The sequence below is a fragment of the Fistularia commersonii genome, chromosome 32, assembly GCF_037954325.1.
Source record: "Fistularia commersonii isolate RoL2024-O1a breed Wild chromosome 32, RoL_Fcom_v1.0, whole genome shotgun sequence".
In the NCBI taxonomy this organism is placed as follows: Eukaryota; Metazoa; Chordata; class Actinopteri; order Syngnathiformes; family Fistulariidae; genus Fistularia; species Fistularia commersonii.
The window spans coordinates 6000384-6023195 of record NC_141315.1 but is presented as its reverse complement, the minus strand read 5'-3'; the positions used below and the strand labels follow the sequence as shown (position 1 = coordinate 6023195).

The following is a 22812-nucleotide window of genomic DNA, read 5'->3' as shown; positions in this document are numbered from 1 at the left end:
TTATAAAGTGAGCATGAGGCTTTTTTTGTCTGCAGATTTTGTTGTACTTTGAAGCAATAATCAGAATCAATGAGATGGAGCTACCCACATTGACTTCATGAGGTTTTGAATTTTAAAAGGCAATTACCTACTTACAAACAAAATCACATTTTCTCAAAATTAAAAAAACCTGGAAATGTGTAGCGAATGTATATGAAATATAAAAATACAGTTGTTCAACAATATGTATAAACTTTGATTCTTTTAATTATACAGTAGCATGTAGACATAGTTTAAGACACATACATGCAACTAATGTGCGTACACATACACTCAAATACACTTCCAAATGTACATTCAAAGCACAAAACACACGGATGCGCGTGGACACACACACACACACTTTCATAATGTCCTTGATCCACATAAGCTGTAGCCCTGTGGTTATGCAGCAGCATGTGGTTGTATTTATATGATCTGCGGCTGTTTGGAGCACTGGGGCCAGAGAGGCCGCAGGCTGAGAATGAAGAGGGCAAAGAGTAGAAATGCAATTAAGGTGACAATGGTGACATAGCTGGCATAGGGAAGAGGGGGTCTGTCAGGAGCCTCGGCTGGAATCATGTTTGTCAGATTTAGCATGTAGCCCAGTGTCCAACCTGCATCACTGCCTTTTATCTGGAAGCGGAGAGAAGGGGGTTAGACTCATAATGTATATAGAATAAACATATTTCAATATTACAGGTTTCCATTCATTCATAGAAAACATGTAAAGTCCTATAGAATCATTTAGTTTCATGTATAACTATCTAAAACTTCACATACATTTCTTTTAGTTATCAGAACTAATCACATCTCAGCTGTACAGAATCGTGATTTTTTATAAACAAAATATGTATTGTAAAGCTGGATAATGTGTCACAATAAAGTCATTTAAATTTAGTTACAGGTTAAACTTAAAGGTAAAAACAAATCTACCTTGAAAACTATTAAGACATTACAAGAAAAAAAATATTTAGCAAGATATACTTTCAAATGACAGACAGCGTGCCCGAAATTTAAAATTAAATTTAAAATTAATTTAAAATGAAAATTTATTTAAAATAATCAAGATTAGCAGTACATTATAGGGAAAAAAAGAAAATGGGAAAGAAATTACCTTAAAATTTGCAGGAAATCAAATGAGAAATCAGAAATGGACCATAGGTGCGGGCATAAAAGGGAACATAGCACTCTTTCAATTTTGGTGGATTGTTGCTGAGGGCTTTGTTGAAAATGTCTTGATTTAAAAAAAAAAAAAAAGTGGGAACTCCCACAGTGACAATGCCATGTCACTTCACCAATCCCAAAACACATGGCTGTGAATGAAAGCAGATGCTTGACTCCTACCGCCTTCGGCCAAGGAGTTTCTGGGCTTCCCTAATATGCCTGATGCCTTCCATTTTTAGACTAACTGCCTGCAGACCTCAGCTGATGGACTGCAGGAAATGTGGGACACACTGTGCTTCATTTCTGCTCATCTTCTAAAGCCCATAGAGCGACTTTAGGTTGCCAGAATCTGTGATGTTCACTTCCACACTTCATATCACAGAGGCTTTAATCCAAACCACAAGTTGTAACTATTCTTTAAAACAAAATTTAACATTGAACCATGATTTCATGGTCACCTCAGGGAATCTCTCTTCTCAAGCATTTTTGTTTGAAAAATAAATTCCAGTAGTCTCCTCCCAAATTGTTTTGGTCTGATATAAAATGAATCAAAAATCATATTATTCATACAGTGATAAGATTACCAGGTAATAGAATAATTTGGTTTATGACACTGTCCACAACGGGGTCTCTGATTAATATTCATGGAGCTCTTAAAATGTATCAGTCAGAAAGAGCTTATGTAACACTGTGGTGCTTTAATGAAGCGTTGTTATTTTTATAGACACATTTCCCAATAAGGTTCATAAGGAATTCATGAAAACCCAGTTATGAGTAATGAATGTTCATTTCACAAGCACAATAATAGCGGTTCGGTCGTGGTGCACAGTGCACACAACGGAGTGAGAAAAACCTTCCAAAAAGAGACCACTGACTGAGACATTAAGAGACATTTGACATGCCATATCCTATCAGTTGGGAGGTCATGCTTATAAGTTCATTCAAAATGTGAATTCTTCTATTATCATGTTGCTATGTGTTTTGTATGTGCATAAATATATATAGTCTGAAGCTTATCTGGAGACTTATTTATATGATGTCTGAGAAGGACAGTGTCTGTGCTTAAAATCTTGGACACACACTTGCTGTATGGATTTACATACTGCTGGTACCCATTAAAGAGGGGGAAAGACACGTTCTTTTTTATGGGGGAAGGGTTCTGGTCTCTGGGGGTCTAAGTTTTCTATATATCTTGAAGATTAAGTCCGATATGAAGACCAGTCATCCAGGAGTGCAAACTTGTGAGGCAATAGAGACGTTACTGCCCGCTTTCAACCTTTTATCTCAATCTGAATGCGTAAATCAAAAGACACAGGAACTAACTGTTTTTCTAACTTTATTATATAGGTAAGAAAAGGAGTGCTTTGTATCAACTGACCTTCTTGATGTATTTAATGTGGGAGTAAGAGGACGAATTGAAGTTATATCCATCCATCAGCAAGGTGAGGATGTACGTGCCTGAGAAGCAGTACTCACGTAAATACTGCTGTCTTATTTCTGGATACTGCTCCAGTACCTGCAAGAATGCACAGCGAAAGAAGGACTCAATTTACATTGTAGATAAGACACAGAAGGTATCTAAGTGAGGTGTAAGCTTTTCCAGACCTGCTGCCAAGGTGTAGCACAATAGTTTCCTAACTTTTCCATAACTGTGTCCAGTGGTGTGGATGTATCTGTCAGATTGAGGAAGTTCATCACAAAGTAGTATGCAGAGAAAGCCTGCGTTGAGAGCAGAACAGGAAGAATGTTAGGTTGTCCTTGAATTTTGAGAGATTGGACTTCCCTGACGTCTTACTGATTCAGCTACGCAAACATTGCAACCAACAACAACAAAAAAAAATTATCACAGGAATGAGTATAAAACAGTAAAAAGCACATGGAACAAAACAGAAAATTGTGATGCAGGTCAAAAAGAGATGAGAAATATTTCAGTTGTCATAAATTCATATCCAAAGTGATGCATCTCAATAGACAAAGGGTATTAAAAGGGGAAGTATTTAATTTAAAAGAGATATAATCAACGGGGGAAAAAAAAAAAGTCAAAGTTCATTACCCCAAATGAGCCTTCAACTGTTGGCTGGAAGACCCCATTGAAGGAGCACCGACTGTATTTACAGTTAGTAAAGTTGAAAATATTTTTAACAACTTCCCGGCATTGTTGGAAGTTTCCCTTCCCTCGATGAGACAACACAGCTGGAGCTGCATGGGGCTTCATGTGTGACACACAGGGGCTGTCATAGAGCGCTGAATAGTTGGTTATCCGGGTGTACCCAGGGTGGAAACAAGGATCTCTTAATTCTTCTGGACCTGACTGTCGGAAGAGAGAGATTAGTAATATCTACAAAAGGAATTGACGTTAATTGTTCAGTGTTACATTTCATCACGTTCTCTTCAAGCTTAGAAATTAAGTGGAGTATGAGCAGTTAATATAGATATGTTACCTGAGTCTGGTGAGCCAACGTTAATCGAAGGGCTTGGTCTTTTCCATAACATAGGAAACTGTTTGTGTAGAGGTTATAGTCATTTCCATATAGTCGGAAGGTCACGGAGTTGCTGGGTGATTCTGAGGCGTTGTAATTTTGAGACACAAAGCTAATCTGGGTGGACGCCCCGCCAAGGTCAAGAGCGCCGGTGGTTTCCATTCCCTGTGGCCAAGACAAAGAGGCGTTATTTTGTTGGTCCGTAACGTCGAGACCAACGGACAGGAAACACAGTCGTTGACCAGCTTGTCTATGTGCAGGGAATCACGCACGGACCTGTTTGAGGCGGTCATCCAGGTAGTTGACCGTCACCCAGCCGAAAGCGCCCTCCTCTTGGCTGCTCAGGAGTCTTGCTCCTTGATAAGAAAACGGGGACTTTTGCAAGGCTTCCTCCACTGCCTGAAACACCTTCTCTGATGCTCTGCTGTCATCCAGCCTGAGGGTGTGACACGACGCGTCATAAATGGTGCGATCGAGCAATTAATTTCTCGGAAGTAAGACGAGATAATGTTTCCTGTGTAATCATTGTTCCTGGATTTTGATTTGGACTAGATTTTGGATCACTGTAAATTTATTGCCTGTGCTACTGTGGAGTAGTAGCATTCAATCATCAGTAGTTGTCAGTGTTGTTACACAAGCAATTTATGCAGAAGGGGAGTCACAGAGAAGTCTCTCATGAGTAATCCAGCAAATGAGAATCTTTATGTACAAGTAAACAACGGAAAACAGATTTTGGTATTTGTGCACTTCTGGTAATGCTGCATCTTGCAGAGCAGCTTCATTAAACATTTAGCATCAGCTTGAGCCTGTGTGCCGTTACTCTATACATGACTGCACAGGCGCACAAAACTCTCATCTATTAGAGTTATTTGCATTGCTTTTTCAAATCAATACGACAGCTCATAAATATTAGACCAAACTGCATATAATGGTTTGACAGTTTCATATAGGGTGCTCTTGCAATGAAGTTAATGCAGAGAAAATCAAAAGGGGTGGAATTAAATGGCTACATGTCTTTGGCTGCTGCTCTGAGCCTGATGATTTACGCTGGCGTAAAAAGGTACTCTGTCTTTTTCAAGGCAGAATGCTTTATGTTTAATTATAAATATACCGGGACGTTTATGCCATGGCTGGATGAAATAGAGACAAATAAATATCATGGATATCTCCCCCCGGTACAGTAGATATCATGGAATATTGCCTCTCAGTCGAAAATATGTTAAATTCCACCTTTATCTGAAATGTTTCCAAATGGAGTGTTTAGATGCATTTAAATCTGACAACCTGTCACTGATAGGACTTTTAAAATATAATTTCAAAAACAAAAAGCCACCAAAATAAATGAGTAAAAGTCTTGTAAACCGTGCATCATTCTGGTTTGTACTTTTTTCACATTCAGCAACTTTTAAGGTGATTTCAGACTTACGTCATACTTCTTGCAGATATGCAAGTATTTAATTGCTGATTTTCAGATCATTTATAACTAATGGTTTATTACCTGTTTTTAGGGGTTCTTAATTGCCAAGATCTTTGCCTGTGGTTATGAAATTATTTTTTTCTGTATCATATCAATAATATTGCGATAAAAACTGGTCAGTGATACCATATCAGAGGAAAGCAATGCAAATGATAGATTTCCCAGCATCCATGGGTTGTGTGCTTGTCACCCTTACTCAAGTAATCTCATTCCAGCAGTGGCTCCAAGATAGAGTGGGGTCTCATGGTGTCGTCTTGTGGGGATCTTCCTCTCCGCCTCCAGCATGCATTCTCTCAGAGACTCTCCTGCTCGCCACGGTGTTGATGCATAGCTTGAGATTCCTGGACCTGTAACATTAATAAAGGAGTCAGGGAAAGGGGTATGGTAACGCAAGTGCCTTCAGTTTAAAAATGCTTTAGCAATCATCATCTCCAGGCAAGAAAAGTTGTTCTGTTGGAGAAAGCCCGGCAAAGACGTCCACATGGGAGCCAGTTCTCGTAAGAGTGCCCGATACTCGCGCTCATCCATGAAATTGGTACTTAAGAGACTCCCAGTGGGCATCCGTAAAGTCAGGGTTATCATGGATCGGATATCTCTAACTGCGTGTCAGTTGACGTGTCGATAAGGATGATAATCTGTGGGAGGCCTTTGAGGATTCATCTATAACTCCACCCTTTAATCGATGAAATACAAAAGAAGCTCATCAGAGTGAGATACCTTTAAATACAAAGAAAATAAAAGTGCAGAAGGGAACACGTGTATAATGGTAGTTTCACAGAACGACAATTTTTTTTCCCAGGAGGATATTGAAAATTTCGGACATGGGATTTTTTTGCCCTTTTGTTCAGATGTTCAAATCCACATCGTGACAAAAACGACCTGAACAATACATCCCAATAGGGGACTAAAAAGCTCATCTAAATGCAATTTTGTTAGACTGATCTCAAAGGAAGTGTGTCATTACAACAAAATGGTTTCTAATCAAATCTGACAGAGAAATGAGCTTTGGAGAAAGGATGTGAAAAAAGTCTTAGGCTGTTGCTCTTTTACAGAGGGGAATGATGCTACCAAAATTAATTTCTAAAAATAGGCTTACCTTGTTTTGTAACAGTTTCCCCTCACTTTCAAAACACATTCCAGACATTACAGATAATAAAATTCTCACAATGAAATCACTATGACTTCTCAAGTAAAGAAATAGGACGACATTAGCTCTTGCGTAGTTTTTTTATAATGGTAAGACAATCAATTTGGGACATGACCTTGCTTGATTTCTGGTGGTTTTCTGGTGGGGTGGAGGTGGTAAAAAAAAAAACATATTCCCCCATTTGTGGTTCTTCCCAGAGGACGCTTTGTCTTGTCAACTCTCTTCCTGACCTCTCTTTTTTTGGCTAATTTAAGCCACATAACAAGTGTGGAAATGTGTACATATTGATTTGATAAATATGAATCATCTATTGTAACCTCTTCTTTGCAAGTTCTTCTTTCGACAATCGAAACAGTCAGGAGAAGTTTGTCTGAACTGTCCAAGAAAAAAAGGAACATTTTTGGTCACTGAGAGCCTCCCCTTTTTCATGAGTAGAGAACTTGTGTTGTTTGCTAATGTTACATCTGGCGACACAATGTTATCGCTTATGAAACGTGTTGTGTGAAATTTAGTGTTTTGACAGTCACTGTAACAGATGCTTGTAAATGTAACCTTTGCCCGCCTAAAATAATCCAAATCTACATTAACTACAACATTCTTCAAAATGTCATAGCAGGATCCGGGATATTGGGATATGATCTCAATATTTTGGCAATTATAACAATAACAACTGAAAAAAAAAAAAAAAACTTTAGTCACTTTCTTCTGAGAGAAACTAGAAATAGATTAACTTGAGGAAATCTTCTACCCCCAGATGTTTCTAATAATGTGACATATTGTTCCTTTTGTCGTTGTCATGGTGTTTGTGAGTGTTTTCTATTGTTATCATTGCATTTGAAATTGTTTTGGTGTACCTGAGACACACAAGAGCAAAGCAGGCACACACGGCTCCCACCGCTTTGCATTACCCCATACAGGATTTATACTGTGTCAACACCTCTATCCAAATCCGGACACATCTGGAATGACTTCTGATGATTTTTCTAATAATAATGGAAACATAAACAGCCAAAACATACACAAAACCTAAAGAAATGTAGAGTGGAAATGACCAAACCCACAATGAGAGTTATTACAGACAAAGCTGATTGCTTACAAGAGGATAGATTTCCCCAATTTATCTCACTGCTGATGTTGTTGTAATTATTTTATCATTAATATTATTGATGTTGTTGACTATCTACCTGGCAGGGCAAAGCCACAGAGCAAACAGTCACCTAGGAATATCCGATAATTGTTTCACATGACAGAAGAAAAACAATTACAAAACTGCAACATCCTCGCAAAAATGCAACTAGTGTGAAATAAATCCAACGCGGTTAAGAAATTGCATGAATCCTTGGTTTGTATTATGTTCCTATTTTTGTTTTGCACCCACAGTGTTTGTAAGCTGTGCAAAGTATACCTTTGACTTTACAGGAGTGTGTCTGTTCAGCTCTTCCAGTGTTGTTATCCTTCTCTGCAGGCCACTGATAGATATACATAGCTGTGTGGGAAGATCCGGCATCCAGCACGATGCCATACTGTTGCGGAGACACAAGGAGGGATTCTAGTCAAAAGGTCGGACACAACTGATTGCAAACTACAATGTTACTAGCCTAGAGAAAATGTCAGTATTTGAACAGGTGCAAAGAAGAAACATGCGTTGAGTCTCACAGCAACATTTTTGTACAAAAGCTGCGGTGACTCATGTGTAAATGGAGTGAGAGGCTTTTAAAATCTTGATCAACATCCACTGGCCTTGTTTAGAGGAGAGTTTCTCAGCTTCCATATTTAGTCAAAGTCAAGATATTTGGTAAGGGGATAGCCCTCTGCCGTACCTTGTACTTTTGGTGCAGGGGTTTGTTCTGCAACACTGCTACCGTCACCAAGGTAACGATAGCGATGACGCCAATCACACAGATGATGATGGTCGCAGACGTGTGCCAGGGGTTCTTCTCTTTCATCTCTGAGAGCGGGGGTGGAAAGATAGGCAGACAGAGACACAGACAGGAAGGAGAAGTGAAAGGGTAGCCGGGGCGGGGAAGAGAGAAACTGAGGACACGTTGAAAAGGAGAAGGGGGTGCATGTAAACCAGACGCATTGCCAGATGTGGGTGATGTTACCAAATCCTGTCGGATGTTTTTTTTTCTTTTCGCTGCTGTCGGGGTTTTCTTTTTTCCCCTCCCATGTCTGGGTGTCCCGGAGTGTTTTAATTGAATGAAGGTAACAAACCCACCATGTTTTTTTTTTTTTTTTTAATTTATCTGATCTTGAGCCCATTTTTCTAGTTTTATCCATCCTAAGGGGGTGCTGTTTCTGGTAAACCGAGTTTTAAACAGCTTCTTGTCCAGCCATTTGAAAAACATGTTGAAAGACTATACAATACAATTAAGAAGACATCTGTGAGCCTCTCAAACTTACACTACTGTAAAGATGTGTGTTTTGCTTATCGCTCTTATCTCTTACTCACACAGACAGACACAATCAAATTTTTTTATAGCTTTCAAAAAGAGTTGAAGGAAACAGCTGTCTCCCATTCTTGTCGAAATCTTCTCGCCTCAGAAACTAGACTTGAGTTTCTTCACTTCAAGACGTCTCACCCCTCGACACCCCTCATCCTAGAGGCTTCTTCAGTTGTTCAGAACTGATTTATGTGAGCTGGGTGTTTCTGGAACATTGAAATTTAAGGACTCTGATACATGGAAGACAGCTTGTCTATGGAAGTTCTCAGTCATCCAGGTCATGGTGAATTCTTCTGGTCTTGGCAACTGGACTTGAGTTTCTTTATCTGAAGATATTTCTCCCCCCTCATCAGTTCTGAAGAAGCCTCTTGGAATTTACCACGACCTGGATGACTAAGAACCTCCATAGACAAGCTGTCTTCCATTTATCTCTGTCCTTAAGTCTCACTGTTCCAGAAACACTCAGCTCGCATTAATCTTGTTTTGTTTGAAATTCTCACATTTACCGTTTTAAGTTTTTTTTTTTTTTTTATTCTAATCCAAACATACAAAGTGACTCCTTACAAACATTTTAGGTAATTTTTGGTACTCTTACAAATCAACATACAGCTTATTGGACACATCTTGTGTTCTACCTCCATTGAAGAAGCTCCTTAACCATGACCTCATGTCACTGTATACATGAATAAATGGCAGTTCGGATGCAGAAGAGGAAAAAACAAAACTGCAAGTGACCTGAATCCGATATTCCACAAGAAAAGGATCCTAGAGTTCTACAATATTTAAGTCATGTGAAGACTGAACAGATTTAATTTGTGCCCTTTGGATTTCAGCTCATAAAGCCCAACCTTTTGGGTTAAAATATTGATAATTTAATCAAGTCACAGATGAAGCGCTGAAGGACAAAGCACAACGTCTATGTTTCTCCTCGGCTATTGGCTAATCTGATGGTTCATGTCCATCAGTGACAATCTGTGTCAATCTGTGACCCGAGCAAGTGGCCAACCGGAGTTCACCATGCATTTATCTGTCGGTCTTTAATTTTGTCTTCCCGAAAAAGATGTTTTCCCATCGTGGAGCAAAGTCAACCATTTCTATTCCCACCCAGCTTTACAATGTCTGCTACCTGGGAAACGGTGAATCCTTCTTATCATTACATAACAGAGTCCCACTGACACGCATGCAGTGAATCTGCATAAAGACTGACATTACTTCATGCCCTCCGGCAGTGAACCAACCTCAATTCTTGTTTAGTTCCCAGATGAGGGAGTTTCCTTTTCATTCCTATCTTTGTTGGTCAGGTAGTGTAAATGAATGCTCTCATCTGTATCCGGAGAGCGCTGGATCGACTGTAAACCTTTCTCTTCTTCGATCATTCCTCAACGATCGACTGAAAAGTCTCCGATTTAACTACAGCATTGGATGATCCTGTTCAAACGGTGTTTAATTCTGACCTCCTACCTCTTGGAATGCAGTATGTCCCTCTTTGTAGATGGCACAGTTTAAACAATGAGCCTGATGAATTGCTTGATAATGATGTTTATCTTTTAAATGGATGAGGCGAGGTTGACAGAAACTTTCAGTCAATTGTATATCTGGTCTCCGCAATATCCGAATAAAGAAGAAAAACATAGCCATTGGCCTGCCCACTTTTTCCCCCAAAGGAGATGGTTTGTGGATGTTTTCTGTAGGTCTTCACTCTCTACGAAATTGATGATCATAAGCTTGGTTTAACTAAATCGTCAGTAAGATGGCCCAAAAGGGAAAAACACTGACTGCCGTCTCCTGTCTGATGTACTAGAAGATTTAAATACAGAGGATGGAGATAAGACACATTATTAAACTTACTGAAGTACTCAACAGAAGAGAATTCCCTCATTAAAAAAAATATTCTCCCGTGTCCCTTGCTTTGGAGCACGGTTGGAGGATCCCGATGCCTTTAAGTTCTCAGAACTTGTAATCTGCTGATAGGAGCCCAAGTCAAATACAGCTGGACCCCCCAAGCAGACAGAGGCTCCAGAGATGAGACCAGACAAACTCAACAGTTGAAAAAGCACTATAGTTGTTTTGCTTTTTGCAGTGGTAGTCTGTGCTCTGCTGGCCTTGTGTATTTTACATTCTCCTGCACTGCTGAGTGTCTGTACTGACCCCTTCATACAGTATAAAGTGCATAATTGAAGCTTCTTCACCAAAACTACAAATGCAAGTACACCTTCTAATCTCATCTTACACTATCTAATGTCTTGGGTGCCTTTTCATATCTAGAACCAATGACTAAATCTTGAAAAATTGATTTCAGCAGGATCTGCATGTCTCAGCTGCAGCCGAGCGATAAAGTAAATAAACGCTGATAATCTATCAGGGGCTGCGAACACTTCTTTAAAAAAATATATATGTAAAAAAGTAAAAAAATACAAGTGTTGCTCTGAACAACAAATACCCCAGGGGAAGGGAAAGCGATGTTCTGTTTCAAGTCAAAGCTTGAAAGGGGCTGAGTTGGTAAATTGAAAGAAACTGCAAGTCAAGGCAGGTTGTGCCTAAACCTGTGCCAGGGTATGGAAATTTTACATTAATCGTGTGAAAATTAAAGATTCACCAGTTGCACCCTGTCAATAAGCCTTTTTGATATTAAAGATGGAATTGAACAAAAGCCATTCATTTTGGTCCTCTCCTGAATCTTTGCCCAAAAAGTGTTAAGGATTCACGCATCGGTGGATGTATGCAAGGAACGGTGCGCACTAACCTCTGACTGGCTGTTCATTTCTGCCTCGTGCACACCTCGTGTCTGGCACGGTGGTTTCTCCCCCGTCATTTGACTTTCCTCGAGCTTGTCCATAGCTTCAACATGCACAAGCACCTCCCAAAAAAATACTAGAAAACACTAGTACCTCGCGTCCCACTGCGGGATGTTGCAACCGGGCATCTGCCCATCCGAATCCAGGTATGTGTGGATATTTCCACGGTGCATGACTCCCCAACCATGGTGTCTGCTCTCTAGTTGTGTCATGTTTTGAATGGAATGCAGGGACCGCATCAGCCAAACCTCAAACTGCATGAGCCACAATACTGAAGAAAATCCACACCTGTCACCTGAGTGAAGCTTCCAGCCAGGTGATTCAGATTGCAACAACGACCCCGAGTGGTTACCCGCACACGCATGCAGGCACGCAGATTATGTGTGACATTCAAATGAATCTTACACTCCAGTTGGCGTTAATACCTGTGAGCGTCTGGGAAGGGTGTGGGGGATAGGGCAAACACTCACTTGGTAATTATTTTATCACCGACCACGTCATAGCCTCGAGGGCGTGGGTGCTCGGATACTGTTGCCTCATCAACAATCGTCCTCTTGCTTAACCCTGGCAGCACCGATTCCAGCATCCATCGACGAATATTTACTATCCCTCCTTTGTACGTGTCCCGACCATCTCAGTCTGGCTTCTTCTTTCAAAAACATCTAACATGTGCTGTTCCTCTGAAAGACTCATTCCCGATCTTATCCATCCTGGTCACTCCCAAAGAGAACCATTGCATCTTCATCTCCGCAGCCTCTAGCTCTACCTCAGGTCTTTGCGTCATTGTAACTGTTTCTAGTCCACACAACATCGCTGGTCTCGTCACTGTCTTGTCCACCTTTCCTTTCATTCTGGCTGATAGTCTTCCATCCCATAGTACCCCTGACACTTTTCTCCACCCATTCTAACCTGCTTGAACCCGTCTCTTCACCTCTTTTCCATGCTCTCCGCTGCTCTGGACTGTTGCCCCTAAGTGCTTGAAATCTTCTTGATCACCACTCCCTGTAGCCACACCGTTCCACCCGGGTACCTCTTATTTACACACATACATTCTGTCTCGCTGCGATTAACCTTCATTCCTTTGCTTTCCAGCACATACCTCCACCTCTTTAGATTTTACTTTGGTTCAATAAAAGAGTCACAATCCGCCGCAGAAACACAAAGGTGATCATATATTACTGTGCGACAATAGCAAGTCAACAAAAAAGCTTGACAAAATGGAAAATACCACAGGCTCCGGGTGTTACAGAATTTTAGATTTTCATTGCACAAAATAAGACTATTTAAATATAGATATGGAAATCAAGTCCTCAGCACATTTGAATGGAATTAATAATGATAACAGTGATGACTATATTCTTGGAGCATCAATTTTTTAAGCCATAAAAATCCCAACATAAATAATTAACAAAGGAAAAGAAATCCAGAATCACTAGACTCATGCATGAAATCACTATTTCGTATGCTGAGTGTACAAATATTAGCAAGCCAGGAACAAATACACATCTCTTGTAGATATTTTTATTCCTACTGTGGAAGATAAAATATTCTTATTGAATACATCTATTCATCTGTGGATTTAAGAATTCTTAGTTTATCAACTGATTCGAGACTGCAGTTAAACTACTGTTGCTGCTACATTTACGTATTTTTCAATTTGAATTTTATTTGGTTGTGTCTCTTGACTCTCACACTAGCCTAATGCAATTTGATCATTTGCTTGTTGTTTTGCCCTGAATTTTCAGTTTATCTATTTGCAGGACAAAATTGCAGCGTTGATGCGAGTTCAGGCAATTGATGTACGGACAAGCGCCGGCTTTATATGGGTCAGTTGCTGAATTACCCTATATAGTGTTACATATAATGTTAATTACAATGCTTATTTTTTTATTATTATAGATATCCAGCCATCATCTTCCGCTTATCCTGCACTCAGGGTCGCGGGGGATGCTGGAGCTTATCCTAATTGTCATCGTGCGAGAGGCGGGGTACACCCTGGACTGGTCGCCGGTCAATTGCAACAACCGTTCACTCACTCACTCTGGGCAATTTTCCCAATCTTTTTTTCCAATTAACCTTTTGGACCGTGGGAGGAAACCGGAAAACCCCGAAGGAAACCCACCCAGACACGGGGAGAACATGAAAACTCCATCCAGAAAGGTGAAAGGTCCCTTGGTCGGAGTTGAATTAAGGTCCTTCGAGCCGTAAGCCTGAAGCACTAACCCTTATATATTTGAACATTCAATTCGTTTTACGGTTTGAAATTTTACTATGCATTTAGATTTCATGTTATCTTCCGCCGCAGCTGTCATTTTAAATCTATTGTACTTATGATTACAGGAAGTTGGCCCATTTAGGATTTCTCGCCAGGTTGCAGACAGACTGAAGAAGTGCTGTTGGCGTTTTTACATGTAGATAACATAACTTAATAATCACCTCAGAGGGTTAGCCGATTATATAAAACATCGCCCAATGCACCAGATGGTTAGATTTATTATTCATAATGTCCTATAAAGGATGTGCCTGACTTGATTCCTGTTGCGTGGCATTTTTAACTTCAGCTTCTCTACTTCCTTCTATTGACATAATAGAAGTTACTTCCATTTCTAATGCGTCATCTATTGCTTGGTTATTTGCTTGGGAGAAAAAAAAAAGCAAATATGAAATTATCTCTAATTGTTTACCTCTACTTTATGGTTATCCCGTCATGGAAATAATAGAAGTTACTTCCATTTTTAGTGCGTCATCTATTGCTTGGTTATTTGCTTGGGAGAAAAAAAAAAAAAGCAAAAATGAAATTATTTCTAAATGTTTACCTCTACTTTATGGTTATCCCGTCATGGAAATTCTCACCTAATTTGACTGAAACTTTACAAGTATTTAATAAGTGAAAAAAAAAAAAAAAAGATATTTCACATCTTGGGTCTAATTGGCTGGCACAACTTGACATCTTTTCTCAGCGCGCACACACACAGAAAAAGAGAGAGGTCCTCACACACACACACACACACACACACTATTGTTAAATCATGTCCAGGGTAAACAAACTGGCGGGCGTTCACCGGTCGCCTAATAAAGTCGGTACACAGAAGTATTACGCACACATAGTATAAACACCGAGTACACACAGGGCAGTTTGATGAGGGAGCAGAAAAGCTGCATCAACTCCACACCCAACCCCCCCCCTACATGCCATGCTTGATCACCAAAGAGCGAAAACACACACAAAACACCCTAAAAGCCGAAAGTATTTGAACGCAGCAGCGGAGCGCAGGGGAGAGAACTCACCTCTGCGGTCCACTCCAGGGAAGTGCCACGGCTGGGGTGAGGGAGGGAGAGAGAGAGAATGGGGGGGAGAGAGGAGGACAGGAAGGCTAAACAGAGGAAGCCAGCGGAGTGATAAGATTTAGGAAGTTTTTCTTTCCTTTTGTTTTTTTTTTCTTCTTAATCCATCGCGCCGAGAATCAGGAAAAGCCTCGTATTTGTCTGTTTCCGCTGCAGGCAGGGTTTGGCACTTCCTGCCCGCGCTCCAGCAGCGAAGCCGGTCACTATGGAGACGCAGCCGAAGGCTTTTTTGTTTTGTGCGTGTGTTGTGCACATGTGAGCCCCTTAAAAAGGGGGATTCTTCCCCCATTCCCTCCCTCTCAAGGCTCCCTCGGCCAGCCAAGAGCCAGCCACAACACCGCCCCGTTCATCCCCCCGTGATGCGTTCAAGGGAGGGGGGGAAGCGGGGGACTCCCTCGTCGGAGTATGACGTCATCTGTGTAACAGATCGGAATCCCCTGTTTTTTTTTCCCTTTTCTTTTTTTTTTTTTTTTTCTCTCTCTTTGCGTGCATGTGCGCGTTAGTTGGAGAAGCCCGGGAAAGAATGTGTGCATGCCTGCACAGCTAAAACCCGACTTGCCAGCAGATTAGTTGACCTCATATACGAATCCATCTGCTTATCTATTTATTTTTTTTACCTCCATTCCTATTTTGCACTACCCCCATCTCTAATAACCACTCTTATCTGTGTGCTATTAATATTTATTATTTATCATATTAATGCATTCTCCTGGACAACTTACTCATTATCATTTAATTTTTACGACCCACATGTCCTACCTGATATGCCTTTTTTTGCTTTTGTTTCTTTTTCCTCTTTAGTTTTCCATTGTGTATAATAAGCATAGTCTTGTTTATTTGTATCTCTTTGCCTCGATTTACATATTCTTCTCTATTATTACCAATTACACACTGTTCTACCCTGTAATGCTGCTGTGATCATCAGATTTCCCTGTCGTGGGATCAATAAAGTCCGTCTTATCTAATCTTTTTCTTTATTTTTCGCATCGGACACTCAAACGCCTCCGTCGAGTCTGATTCAAGTTGAAGTCACCAACCTTGACCTTCCTGTCCCAGCTAATCTGAGTGACTCAAACCTTTCCATGTTGAGGGGACGCACTTAAATCCAACCAAAGGGATATCCTGAAGTTGTTTGACCGGTTAGTTAGTTAAAGTAAACATTAAAAGTCCACCCTAATGATTCTCCCTTTTTTTTCCATGCCCAGGGCTTGATCAGGGGTGGAAGTAGTTTGTATTTCATTACTTTCCAGCTGGCCACGTCGGTTTTACAAGTTTGACAGTGGAAAGTGTTGCCAGACCGGTGCGAGTCTTTGCAAAATTAATTTTCTGATGTTATTCAAAATGTAAGACTGTGGCTTCATTTATCACCTTAGAACTTAATTAAGTTAAACTTTATTCAAAGATGGCCAACATGAAGATAAACAATTCGGGGCAAGACCCTGAATTAATCTCAAGAGATACAATAATTCCATTATTAGCAAACACTTGATGACGATCATTAAGAAAAACCCTCTCATAAAGACAGTCATTGAGTGGCGATGTCCTCAATTTTTTTGAACGATAAGGACACTTTATGAAATTAAGAAAACATTCAGAGTGAGATTAAAAATATAAAATATAAAAATAACCTTCATGGTGAAGAATATCTCATTGAGTAAAAGAACACTTCATATTTTGAGATTTATTCAGTGCTCATCGCCGTCCTTGAAAATGTAAATCTAGGCAAAGAGGCTCTCCATGAAGTGCGTCCGCAGCTTTGAGTACCACTCAATGTTTCTCTGATTACTTTGAGAAGCTGCCTCTCAACCAGCAAATGATTAAATCTAATCTGTTGGGGAAAGGTAATTTGCGGAGCGTGGGTTGCATTGTCATGGAGGTGAGACGGCTGATAGTGGCAGAGCAGCCCGGCGGTGGATCCTGAGCCACCGTTTGCAAGAGTGCGCTAACACTGCTATGATTATGACCGGCATGATATTTGTTTTTCGTCCCAGGTAGAGCGCCGGAGGGCTTTTACAGAAGCTGGCATATCAGGTTAAACAAGCAAGCTTGGGGAAAATCGCGATAGAATATCTTCTGAGAGCTGACTTTTCCCGAGAATGTAATAAAAGGTATTAAATGAATGGTTGCCATATCGGCGGTTTGGGGTGACGTTCAAGGGCTATGTATCTAATGAATGTGTAAATAGTCGCTACAAAAAAAAAAAATATTTGAAGACAAGTTATCATCCTGGAATGAAAATGTAACTTAATCAGAAGAAAACATCTGTCTTGGGCCATTTTCTTGTTTCATTGGTTAAATCATTCATTCTGGTTATTCTGCAATCAGGGCCACAGTGGACAAGAGCCAACCCCAGCTGTCATTGCTCAAGAGGCAGTTGCAAGTTGATCACAGGGCCACATATAGAGACATACAACCATTCACCCTCTCACTAACACATCTCCGATGCAGATTTTTGGACTGTGGCAGGAAACTGGAGATCCCAGAGGAAACCCATGCAGATACGGGTAGAAGTTGCAAACTCAACATGGAAAGGCCCCCCTGTCGGAATTGAACCAGGGGCCTTTTTGCTATGATGCAGAAGTGCCAACCACTGCGCCACCTTGCGGCTAATGACCTTTGTTTAATTACTGTTATTGGTGGAAAGTAAATAAATGCATCTCCTTAATGTTATGATGTAAACAGTGACAGACCCAAACAAGGATACCTATTGGGTCTACTGTCAACACAAATGTTGGTTAGATCTAAATTCTCAGACAGCCAAATGACAAGCAAGCATGACCTTATTTTCCAAAAACGGGCCACACACACAGCGACAGGCGGAAGCACATATGTAATCTCTTAGTCACAGGCGCAACGATCTCCAGGTACACACAAAAACAAATGCATGTCCACAGACGCGAGCAGTTCCACAGGCGTGTGCGGCGCAGTGTTGCCAATTCTGACCCCTCAGTAAACACAAATGCAGTGTGTTAAGGTGAGGCCACGATAAGTCAGGCAAACAGATGAAGGAACACAGGGGGGAGGAAGAAGGAGGGGGCATGGAAAAGTCAAAATGGAAACAGCAGGATAACATCTGCTAGGACAATGGAATTCACTGAGTATCTCTCTATTGGCCTTCTTCAAACAGATTTTAATAGATATATATGTATATATATACATATAAGTATATACATATACTTTTCCCTCTGGTGAGGAAGAAGTGTAATTGAACCTCATGTTCTGTCGCCTATTGTTTGTTTACATGAGCTGTTTTCAATGGAATAGTGTACTTAAACTTCATAACATTAAATATTTATTCCTTTAACCTTAGATTCAAATTTACAACTTAATCAACATCATTAGTTTAAACCGAGATGAAATAATTCACTTAATAATGTAAAGTACTTAATATGATTTTCTACATATATGTCAGTAAAGCCAAGGGTTTTTGAAAAATATTCACTTTACTGTATTTTGTTAATACTTGCACACTAAGCCAAATGTGAATCACAGGTAAATAACAGTATGCATGTACCTGTGTAGGGATTTGGAGGGATGAATACATTTGTAAATTAATGAGAATTTTATTAATTTAAGTCAAACATAATATTTAAATATACTTTAATGAAGATGTAGGATGATAGAAGTACACAATTCAGAGTATAAATCCAATTTAGTTTACTTATAGAACAGGAGCAGCAGCAAAGTAAGCAACAAAATAAATAAACAACAACAACAGCATAGCCAAGCAGTACTTCTCCTCTGCACACATTAATTTTGTTGTTCGTGGTCTATTCCTGAGAAACGGACTTGAGTTTTAATTGTTTTGATGAAACAGTAAGAAGTGATTTGAGATCATTAAACTAAACCCAATGGAAAATGAAACTGTTCCCTGATAAAACCCTTCAGAGGCTCACAGGAACAAACCACATGCTCTCACTCCAAAGAATTGCAAGCTTTTTTTTTTTAACATCATCTGCAACAGCACATATGTCACACAGATACAGGCCCACACACATACAGACATAAATCTCTATTGACACGCAAAGAGTTACAGAACAGTACATGTAGCGCCCAGCATGTTAGATGTTTTCATTTTCAAATGACATGAGAGGTGTCCCGTGATACCGATCTGAAAGTTAGCACTCATACAAGTCCTAGACAATGAGGAGGCAGAGAGAGGGCTAATCTGCAGACGGCGGGAGGGGGTTGTTCTTTTATGACCGTGATGAATCGAAGGATGACACAGCTGTGGAGCTACAATGTGGTTTTATAATGAGGGTGAGAACGCGGAGTTTTCGATGATGCAGGTCTGAGACACGGGCCACAACAAGTCACGATCCTGCGGGTTGAACATGGACATCCGTGTGATAGCGTCATGCTTTGACCGACGCCGCTCTGACACAAGTGCAGTGAAAGACACTTAAAGAAACTGCATTTCCTTGTAATATTTGAGAGGATAACGTTTGGAGGACTAGTAACTTCTATTGAATGGCTTCTTAAAAGCTTTATCTTTGTATACTTTGTGCTTTCATGTGGTGCGGTCTTTTACCTATTTACTTTTTGTCATCTTTCTCTTCTCTTCCTTTCATTGCATTTGTTTGAGAGGAAGCAATATCTTTCTACATCTAAATGCACGGTGGAGACCTTTGTCTCAGTAACTTCTTTTATATTTCCTCTTAAAAGCTCGTCTGTACATTGACTTACTTCTATGCGATATCGCCTTTGACTTATTTACTTTTCATTTGTTGTTACCGCCACCCTATCCAGCCCACTTATTTGCAATGAAGGGATGCCGTTCCCATCTTTCTCTTTATTATTTTCAATTTATTGTTATCTAATCCTTTATTTCAGCGTACGTTTGTATTTCTTGTTGATAACTTTATCCGGCTCTCCATTAACGTGGCCTTGCCTTCATTGTTCCGCACTCTGATGTGTTCCTGCTTTTGTGTGAACTGTCAAAGCACTCTGTAGACCTGTGTAATATAATACATATTATTAGAACAGGTAACTCTGTTTTCCTGATTTTCTTTGAAAGGTGTGTTTTCATCCTCTATTTTTTGTTGGTTTTTTTTGCAAAAGACATCCTATATGTCACTTTCCTCCTCTACCTGACTCACTCGCTTCTAGATCCCAATCATAGGGGACCGTTTTTGCACCCAAACACATCGTCCTTGAGTTGTCAACTTGTCACTGAGGGAGTTCTGTGTTCCTCAATGAGCCGACCTAAAATAATCTTTTTTTAGGCTATTGTGAAACGGTTTCAGCCGATGCCCTTTGCTGTAAGAGAGGAACCCCCGGCAGTGTTACATGTTGAGAAATGAGAGGAAGCATCTCTGCCCCCCCTCTCCTTTCCTTTCTAGGTGACCTCGCCTATAGAGCATTTTGACACGAACCCTGACTTGAACCGCAGGCCACTTTGAGATTTTGCAGACATTTTTACTTACTGTTTTCATGACATGGCTGCCAGGGGACTTATCTTGACACTTAAGATGAGTTATCAATCAGCGTGCATGTACATTATTGTGTATCTGATTCTAGAAAGTTTCGAGTCGGAAGTAGTTTTCTGCAGGTCCTAGACATTTCAGGGGGAAGCCCAATATAAGGATATGAAAGATTATTTTGGTTATTAAAAGCAAGTCAGATAGTCTTGTTTGACGTCACGTACCCATTTACACACGGTACTTATTCCTGCTGAATGATTTTTACTTTTTTTTAACACAGTGTCTTTTGATGGGCCTTTTCCATTTATTTTTTCTAAAATCACATTTATATGAACAATAAGATACGATCATTCTGTTAGTCCCTCAGTGAGGGATGTAACAGACAACATCATCACTTTTAACCTATTAGGTTAACTTATTCTGACAAAATAAGAAATCTAGACCTTGAAATGACAATCCTTTCACATGTTGTTTTGGTTATCTATCATGAAATTAACGGTAAGCAAGTTTCAATGATGCAGTGAAAGAGCAGTGCATATGGAGCGTTCTTTAAATGGAGTTTGATCGTCCCAATAATTGAATGTCAATTGTACTCTGTTAAAACGGTCTCCAGGCGGTTATTAAAAGCTCCTATTTAATTGAGTCAAGTCACACACCGTGGAAACGGATCCTGAACTATTTTGTAAATATTAAAAGTTTGTCAGGTTCACTGATGAGTGCGAATTCTCAGATGTTTCCCATGACAGGTGACTAAGCCAAGCAATATGTTATCATCAATACAAAGCACAACTGATCTTTAAACTTTTCATGAAACAAATGATGCTGTATGTTTTGGTCACGTGCACTTTGCCCATGGAAGGATCACAAAGCTGATAACACCGCCTCTGTTTAAATTTCACACTGTATTCAATTTGAAGGGTGCAATCATACACACGATGCATGTCCACAGCAGCATGTGCACACATACAAACACACACACAATGAAAAGAAACACACCTACATGCAAATGTCACGGGGGGAAAAAAAAAAGTCAGACACCTGCTTCACAGCTACATGTATTACACACAGTCACACAGGTGTAGCAGGACAGACCCTCACCTGATTGTAAACATGTTGCATTGAAGGCTGATACATCCCAGCGGTAGTTACACTTAGTACAGATTTTCTATTCTGATGGGAAAGGGGGGAAAGGGGGATTGTGTGTGTGTGTGTGTGTGTGTGCCGGTCATAGGAGTACACCTACCTCTTTGTGCAGACATGGGCTCTTTCTCTACAGGAACACAATGCTCTTTCTATTCGTTGCCCCTTCTCTCTCTCTCTCTTTCCCTCCGTCTTTCTCTCTATCTTTCACTGTCTGTCCCTAACTCTCTTCCTCTCTCTCTCCCTCCCTCTCCCTCTCCCTCTCTCTCTGTTAACACACTTCTCTGCACAGCCTGATGTTTTGCAGCACCTCCTCTCACATGCACTTGCTTTATTAGGAGAAGCAGAGCTTTCCTCCTCCCTCCTGCTTAGCCCACTCCCCCTTCTTCCATGGACCCCCTGCTACCGCTCTCTTGCAATCTTTCGCCATCCCCCTTTGTTTTTAGCCCCCTCTTCAAGCACTTTCTTTCCCCACTTTCTGCACCGACTTTCTCAATCTTTCTCACGCCTTCCTCCCTTTTCTTGCATTTACCTTCTGCCTCTCTCTCTCTCTGCCTCCCTGTTTCGCTCTCTTCCTGTCATTGCCTCTGTCTTGAAAAAGTGGGTCACACATGAAAGCAGTGTTAGATCTGGATAGGAACTACAGCCGAAAGCCTTGCAGATACTGGGAGGGAAAAGCAATATGTTAACTCAGCTTTTTGCCTTGATTGTTAGAACCCGGTGCTCCTGTGTCACCTGTGAATATGTAACTCTGCAGTCATGCTCTTCAGTCTCTAGTTCTCCTTTTAAAGTTAACAAGGGGAGGGACTGTGCTAGATATCAACATGCAGTGCAGCATGACACTCTCACTTCAGAAAAACCTTGACTCTTTGGCCATCATATGTACACTGTTATCTCTGCTGCTTGTCAGTGTGTGTATGTCTGTGTGTGTGTGTGTGTATGCTGTGTGTGATTTGGTGTGCACACTTTTTATACTCTTTTTTTTTTTTTTTTCCCAAGGCTTAAAAACAAAGCATTGCTTGTGTTACATTCCTGGTCATAAGGGGAGTCCATTTCCATTTCATTCACACACAAGGATACGCAAAACACACTGATAAATAAATGATGATTGAGTAATATATAAAGACATTTTTTAATCTTGAATATTACTGGCTCTTGCTGATAACCACATTTAGAAAAATAACGATGTTTGCGATTCTAGATATCATGTAGAATATTTCAGGGTAATCCAAGATCTTATATTGTTCAGCTAGAAACTGTAAATGCTCCAACAGTCTGTCACAAACTGTGAAAATCACCATTAGTCCAGTTAAATATCTATCCAGTGGTGGGAGTATGCTGTTCATAGTTTGACTGACTTATTCTCTGTTCATGAA

General features: G+C 40.3%; 1 protein-coding gene across 3 annotated transcripts; it reads right to left on the bottom strand.

Moving 5' to 3' along the window:
• Positions 1-228: 228 nt before the first annotated feature.
• entpd1 (ectonucleoside triphosphate diphosphohydrolase 1) lies at positions 229-21726 on the bottom strand. Of its 3 annotated transcripts, none has more exons than XM_086139781.1 (10): positions 21540-21726; positions 8110-8237; positions 7695-7812; positions 5339-5489; positions 3942-4101; positions 3627-3830; positions 3239-3496; positions 2791-2904; positions 2564-2701; positions 229-654 (listed from the first exon to the last, which is right to left on the bottom strand). In XM_086139781.1, the coding sequence occupies exons 1-10, from the start codon at positions 21553-21555 to the stop codon at positions 448-450; spliced, it is 1494 nt and encodes a 497-aa protein (XP_085995907.1). In that variant the 5' UTR covers positions 21556-21726; the 3' UTR covers positions 229-447. The 3 variants fall into 3 exon arrangements, with proteins under 3 accessions (XP_085995907.1, XP_085995908.1, XP_085995909.1); XM_086139782.1 differs by lacking the exon at positions 21540-21726 and adding an exon at positions 14817-16364; XM_086139783.1 differs by lacking the exon at positions 21540-21726 and adding an exon at positions 11477-11611.
• Positions 21727-22812: the final 1086 nt, after the last annotated feature.